Source organism: Telmatherina bonti (genome assembly GCF_933228915.1).
Source record: "Telmatherina bonti genome assembly, chromosome: 14".
Classification (NCBI taxonomy): Eukaryota; Metazoa; Chordata; class Actinopteri; order Atheriniformes; family Telmatherinidae; genus Telmatherina; species Telmatherina bonti.
The window spans coordinates 28,799,999-28,807,098 of NC_136612.1; the positions used below are offsets into that span (position 1 = coordinate 28,799,999).

The 7,100-nt window shown below is 42.7% G+C and overlaps 1 protein-coding gene across 2 annotated transcripts; it reads left to right on the top strand.

Moving 5' to 3' along the window:
* Positions 1-4,891: 4,891 nt before the first annotated feature.
* Positions 4,892-6,356, top strand: phospho1 (phosphoethanolamine/phosphocholine phosphatase 1; the record flags this gene model as incomplete). 2 transcript variants are annotated; one of them, XM_079253320.1, is made up of 2 exons in its annotated part: positions 4,892-4,978; positions 5,551-6,356. In XM_079253320.1, one exon carries the CDS (start codon positions 5,589-5,591, stop codon positions 6,354-6,356), a length of 768 nt encoding a protein of 255 aa, XP_079109446.1. The 2 variants fall into 2 exon arrangements, with proteins under 2 accessions (XP_079109446.1, XP_079109445.1); XM_079253319.1 differs by lacking the exon at positions 4,892-4,978 and having other exon boundaries at positions 5,502-6,356.
* Positions 6,357-7,100: the final 744 nt, after the last annotated feature.

Below are 7,100 nucleotides of genomic sequence, written 5' to 3' on the forward strand. Positions count from 1 at the left end.
CTGATGGAGCACGCCGGTTCCATCACAATGGATATGTTGACCTAAACACACAGGCTCTGTGTGTGTGTGTGTGTGTGTGTGTGTGTGTAGATATGCCTTGTTCTTGTCAAGCAGATAGCAGTTCATTTTAAAACAAACATTTGTTTATGTGTGAAAGATTGAGACTAATGCACAGTTGGTGCATGCAATTCAGTTAGACACCCTCCCTCACACGCACACACATCTTTGGTCAACTGACAGATTTTACAATGTTGTTTTCTGCATTTTCTATTTGTACCATGTGGGGTGTAAACTATCTCATTTTCATAAAGCTGCTGATGGAAGTCAACATATATGTAATACCTGGACTTAAACTCACCGAACTTTTGACTCGCTGACTTACTGTTGCACATTGGTCAGGACTTGAACTTCCTGTGCAGGTCCTTCCCACAGCAATACGCCGTCTGTCCTACTAGCTGAACTCAGAAACTTTGAGACTCACAGAAGTGTTTTAATGAATGTTGTAACCGGTTCTACCTGAGCCTTTCTTTGTCGAAAGACCAAGATTGGGGCTTCCTGTCAGGCAGGCAGCAGCAGTAGTGCAAGATGTAGTGCCATCGGTTATAGAGAGCAGTGACGAAAGGGGGGAATTTTTTTGTAAAGAAAAATTTTTTTTTTTGTAAATGTTATGTTGAATCTAGACCAAGTCTGAGATTCGTATCAGAGTAAAATGGTGCTTTTCATTCCAATACATAAAATAATCTTAATTTTATTCTTACATCTGATTTTTCAGATGTATGAAATACAAAATAATGTCGTGTGTCATACGAAACATGTCTTGCCTGGATTTCCTACAAAGAAACTGCAGTTTGAACAGATATTCTGCAACATAACTTTAGTTTTGCAGGATATGCCCTAGGTGCACACACGCACCCTCACACTTATTCAAGCACACACACACACACATAAATAAGACCACACGGTTGCAGATTTACATGCTGCATGATCTGTGCCACCTCAGCTTTCAGTACTGTTGGTCAACGGTTGCTTTTAGGTAATGGATGACTCAAAAACTGCCACTGTGAGGGGCCAGAAATGTGGCCCCATCAGGATTTACCCCACCTGCTTCGCTGCTGTTGAAATTATACGGGTTACCATTGTTTAAAGGTCATTTAACACACACAGTCGATAAACAACCGGGACCTTTTTTTTCCATTCAAGCTCTTAGCAGAAGTTATGCATATATTCCACAGTTTGGAGTGGGGCGTTGTAACGTAGAGGTTTGTTTTAGGACTTTGTGTACTGACATTGATCCACACAGGCAAGTGCATGTCTAAAACTGTTGAATGTTGCCTAAGCAGAATGATGGCCCTTAAGCCATTCGTATGTTTTATGTTTTTCTAATAACCTGTGCAGTTTTAAGCTAAAGAATGGCTCTTTCGTGTAGATAAACTGTTAGCACATGATAGGAAAAGTCAGGATAACAGGCAGTGGTCATACAGCTTCTAATACTTGGAGTTGGTTTATAGATGAGCATCAAGTGTTCAAATCTGCGCGAGAATGACGTGTATTGATGTAATAGCCGATGGTGTGAGTGAGATTTTGTTGTTTTTTTTTTTTAAAAAAAAAAAGGAGTGGGAGTGGCCGGCTTGTGTGTTTAACAGTAATGGCATTTTAGGGAGGGGGTATGGAGTTGTATGTGTGTGACGTATGGGTGGGTGAATGCAGAAATCTTGACCAGTCTGGTGGTCCCCAGTGCTCTTGTACCAAAAGCTGCTTTTTACAGTGTGCCCAGATAACGTGTGTTTGGGGGGGAATGCCTGAGCTGGGCACCAGCAGAGGATTAACACGACCTTTCTGCCATTATGATGGAAATCAGTCTGAAGTGGTTAAAGCTCGATAGTTTAGTCCCTTTTTTTTTTTTTTCTTTTTTCTTTTAAATGTGAGACCTGCGATTATCCTGCCACTTCTCTGGGTCTTAAAACTGCTGCAATATTTGCTTTTTATCCAGTCCCCCCCCCCCCCCCCCCCCCCCCCCCCACTCCCGGTTCACTGCTGTGATTCAGCATTTTGCAGTATGGATCTGTTTGTCTCTTATTTTCTTTTTCTTTTCCTTTTTTATATAAAGCCTTTTCATTTGTGTGTATTCTCTGCACTTTACTGCTGCGTGGGCGAGGCGCAGGGAAGGTGGAGCTGACAATGTATTGTGGAACAGAGTGCGGTTGTGGCTGGGTTGGGGGTGGAGGGGTGATTGATTGAGTGGATGTTTTGGGTTTTTTTTTTTTTTTAAGGCAAGGAAAGGAGGAGAATCCCAGGTGGAGGTGGGCAGTGTGAAAGGGACCATAGCAACAAGGACATTTCTTTTTAAACATGCTTCAGTTTTTACCTTTTTTTTCCCCATTCAGACACACGTAAGCTTCAATATGGACCTTCCCTCAAAGTGGAAGCGACGTTCCTCCTGCTTTGGCAACTTCACACTCACCCCTCCATGCAATGTCTGAAATATACTCATTTATTTTTTCATATGTTCATGGAGTGTTTTTTTTTTTTTTTTCTTTTCTTATCATGTCCGCTTGTGTCCGTTGGCAGAATGATTCTCCTCCTCCTTTCTTTGTTATATAGAATGCACTTTCTACTAAAATCCTTGAGTAGTTAAAAGAATAACATTGTATATTCTTTAAAGATGTTTTAAAACAAATCGATATACTTTCCCCCTTTGTATTTTTAACCACTTAATGTAGCATTGCGTATTTTATTATTGTATCTGGTACAAAATGTGCAGCTTTATAATGTCCTGGTTTGTCTTTTTTTGTATGTTATCTGGAGATTGAGAAGTGGAAAAAAGTTGGGCCTTTTTTTGATAATGTACATTTAACTGACTGCTAACTTTGAGAAGTAAAAACAAGTAGCCATGATGATTTCTTTTCAGTGTTTTTCTTTCCTTTTATGTACAAAGAAAAAATGGCAACTTCTGTGTGAATTGTAGAAAAATTAAGGATTGCTCAGCGTGTTCCTGAAAGTCTTTTGTATCTTCTGCATTTAGTGGTGCTGAAAAGCCTGAATTGAAGCTGTGTGTTGCAGCTGAACACTGAAGAAATGCTGATTGTTCTGTTTCAGGTTCACATGCTCCTTACGGTAACATGTTACCAAACATGTCCGCTGGCTACGCCCTGACATTTTTGCTTTCCAAAGCTTCGGTAAAGGAAGTTGTAAGTGCTGATTTCCCTAAAATGCTAAATGTCCTCCATCACTGTATGTTCTTTGAAGCTTTGCACCAACTGGTCCCGTAACTCTATAAGGTACAGTAGAGCGATGTGTATGGAGAACAGTGTGTGACTCACTGTTGGTGAGTGGGTGGTCAGGTACCAAAGCTCACTTCATGAGCAGAGGAGATAATAACACACCGTCTGTACATCTCCATTCCCATTTGGTTTTGAAAATAGTTGGCCTCCCCAGCTGTTAGTCATTATGCCTTGTGGTGTAGAGGAGGGAGGAGGCTGCGTCTGTCGGCAGGCAGATAAAGAGGAGGGATTCACATCATGTATCTCAGACGTGTTTGCTCCTCTGAAAGTTGCTGCTCCGTGGATCATTAATCGTGTACTTACAGGGTTTCATCAAGATCTCGTGGAGAAATGAGCAGCCGGTCTCATGCTGTGACGCTAATGTTTCAGTGTAGTTAATAAACCGAAACTGCCTGAGTTTAGACGTGACATCACTCATGCTTATTAATTTGGATTATTAGTATTCCTCTCAAATATAAAAATTCTTACTTTACTTGTCACTATGAAGTGTTTTCGTAATGCACTTCTCATCACAATTATCCAAAATCCAGGTAATTTTGTTGAAGAAATGTAAAACTATGGTCTTAAAGACATTACCTTTTAAAACTAATGGTATCTTTTAATTCTCTTTGGGTAGAAAATTTGTCACTGGCTTAACTTGATCTAAATGCACCATTTTCCTAAGAGGAGAAAAGTGGAGAGACACAGCAGAATTTTTTTTTTTTTTTTTTCCCCAGTGTGTGTGTCCTGTAAATGAGTCTTTGGGGCAGTAGGGTACAGCATGTTTGCATTCTGCCTTCGGGTCACGTGAAACGAGAATACATGCTGATTCATTTACTTGACTGGAAATATCTAGAATGAATCCAGGAAACAGAACAGTCCATTATACTTTCAGTCGAGTCTTTTTCTTTCCCTTCCTTCCTTTGCTCCCACGGCACCTCCTTGCTCAGTTGTAAGAGCCGCGGGTGCGCGCAGGGAACTGCTATTAAATAGGCGGGCTTTGAGACGCGGGCGCGTTCACGGCGGCTCCAGTGGATCTGAGTGGAGCATAAAAGTGCGTGAAGCACCGGCGGATTTCTGCCTCCTCTGCCATCCCTCTGAGACTGGATCGGACCTGACCGACACTGGGAGTCGAAACCAGCACCGGTAGTAGGCTACGTGTATTTTTCTTCTTCTGTTTTTTTCCCTACACAAATAGCCATAAATTGGTGCTTTTTCTAGTTATATCTGACAAACCAGTTTAGCTTTTAACCTAATGGTAGCACTTTGACAACCTGTTTGTGTTTTCCTCAAACCTTAAACTGGTCAGTCTGGTTCTGTTGATTATTTTACAGGCAATGTGCCATTTCAGTTTATAGGCTACCTGTTGTTACTCAGTAGTTACATGTTAACACTTGTTGCTGGCAAATCTGATGTTTTTGATCAGCTAAATAACAAATTGAACTTTTGAGTTTTGTCTATTTAGGTTATAACTGCACTGTGGCAGAACTCCGCTGTGTTAGTATAATGACATAATGGAGATGTCCACTGACCCTTATTGCGTAATGATACGGTTTTATTCGAAAGCGCAATTCAGTCTTGCTGTCTTCTCATGCAGCTCAGCATTTATGGTGTTTTTATCCCCCCTCACAGGATCAGTCAGCCGCACAGCTTGAAGACTGGTCGAGTGTTGGAAGAGATCCCCAGTTATCCATTGCTGACATAAAGGACAATCCAAGGTATAGGTAATTATATCTTGTAAGAGTCGCACCCGCGGCTCTTACAAGATAGTTTCTGTCCTTTGAAAAAAATGCTTATATGCTTGCCGTGGCTATTTATCTGCATGATTCTCCTTTTTTTTTTTAAAAAACTAACAGTATATTCGATTTTTTTTTTTTTTCTCTACATGCTGTGCAGGATGACCATCTGCTTTTGCAAAAGGTGCTCGAGCTTTTTTTTTTTTTTTTTTTTTTTTTTTCCAGAAAAGCTATAGTTGGTGGGGGTCTCCTCTGAAAAGGCGGCTGGTTGGCTGTTTTGCTGTCTTGATATATAATAACATGATAAATAATTTATTTCTCTCATTAAAAGTGTGATTCTGTTTTGCTTCCACCTGGAAAAAAAAAAAAAACAACCCCCATCCATTTTTGCAATGATGTTCCACAGAGTCCTCCACCACTGTGACCTGCATTGCGTGGGATGCTGAGAGTGGAAGAGCAGACTTGATGCCACTTGGCAACGTTAACAAATGTGGCAAAGTAAGTCATGGGGAAATCAATCTTCAACTGCTGTTATGTCCCACCTCATCCCCCAGGCGAGGAGGAACCCCACAAGTCCAGGCGTGCAGAGATCATGGCCTCCCCTTCGGCTCACATCCCTTCAGACAAGCGCTTCATCATCTTCTTTGACTTCGACGAGACTATCGTGGATGAAACCAGCGATGACATGGTGGTGCAGGCCGCTCCGGGTCAGCACCTTCCCGGCTGGCTGCAGGACTCCTACCAGCCTGGTCGTTACAACGAGTACATGCAGCGCGTGCTGGCCTACCTGGCAGAGAAGGGCGTGACAGAGAGCGACCTACGCAGCATCATGGAGAAGATGCCTGCTTCCCCTGGTATGCTCACCCTCTTCCAGTTCCTCCGCACACGCCCCGCGCAGGACTTTGAGGTGGTGCTGGTGTCCGACGCCAACGCGTTCTTCATTGAGTCCTGGCTTCGATGCGCGGGGGCCCGCCAGCTCTTCCACCGGATTTTCACCAATCCGGCTACCTTCAACAGGGACGGACGGCTGGTGCTGCGGCCTTTCCACTCCCACGACTGCCCACGGTGTCCCGTCAACATGTGTAAGCAGGTGGTCGTCAGGGACTACGTGGCGCGCAGGACGCAGGAGCGTGGCCGCCCCTACCAAAGGATCTTCTACGTGGGGGATGGAGCCAACGACTTCTGCCCAGCGCTCGCTCTCGGGCCTCGAGACGTGGCTTTCCCACGAAGGGACTTCCCCATGCACCGACTCATCACGGAGACTCACGAAGCCACGCCTGGGGAGTTCAAAGCAGTCACGGTGCCGTGGGCCAGCGGGGAGGATGTAGTTCAGCGGCTGAGGAAGATGGTGGCAGAGTAGGGGGCCACAGAGGGGGAGAAGGGGGGCGTTAAAGCAGCCAGTTGACACTTTAAGATGTTTTCTCAGGTAAAATGGTACTCGAAATTATTCTTTTAGGTAATAAGACACTTGGACTGTCTGTAAACATAAAGCTAATTCATGCGTAAAGCCAGCACGTGCCTCAGTCCAGCAGTTTTGCTGCTGAAGTTACTGCGCAAACACAAGCAGGTTACTCATTTTGGACCCCTGGACTGTGACCCGAAGTTAAAAGAAAATTTTAACTTAAAATGAAGTATTTTAAAGGTGGAATACATAATTTTATGTATTAATATATGACCTTAATATTTTCAAAGTTAGTTAGTTTTTCCTATTTATTAATCCTGGTAATACCGCCCATTGAAATGTCTAAAAGGCCATTTCATTGATTGCAAATGAAAAACTACTTAACGTTTGTTTACTCGCAAGCACTTTTAGACTATAAAATGGGCTATTAATGGATCTAGAAATAAACAAGTTACACTGCCATCTAATTCTAATCCCTATTTAAACAGACCAAACTACATTCTTTTGTAATCTAATGAGTCTCTCGTTCAGGAATATATAAATATTTTATATGTCATGTAATACTACGTCTTTTTGTGTAGCTATGCCTTTTTTGTGCCTTTTCTGTGTAGGCTTGGCCTACTAAAAACAGAAAATAACACCAGCAGGAATAAAGCCATTCACTGAAACACTGGCTCTGTCTGAATTATCATACCATCAACA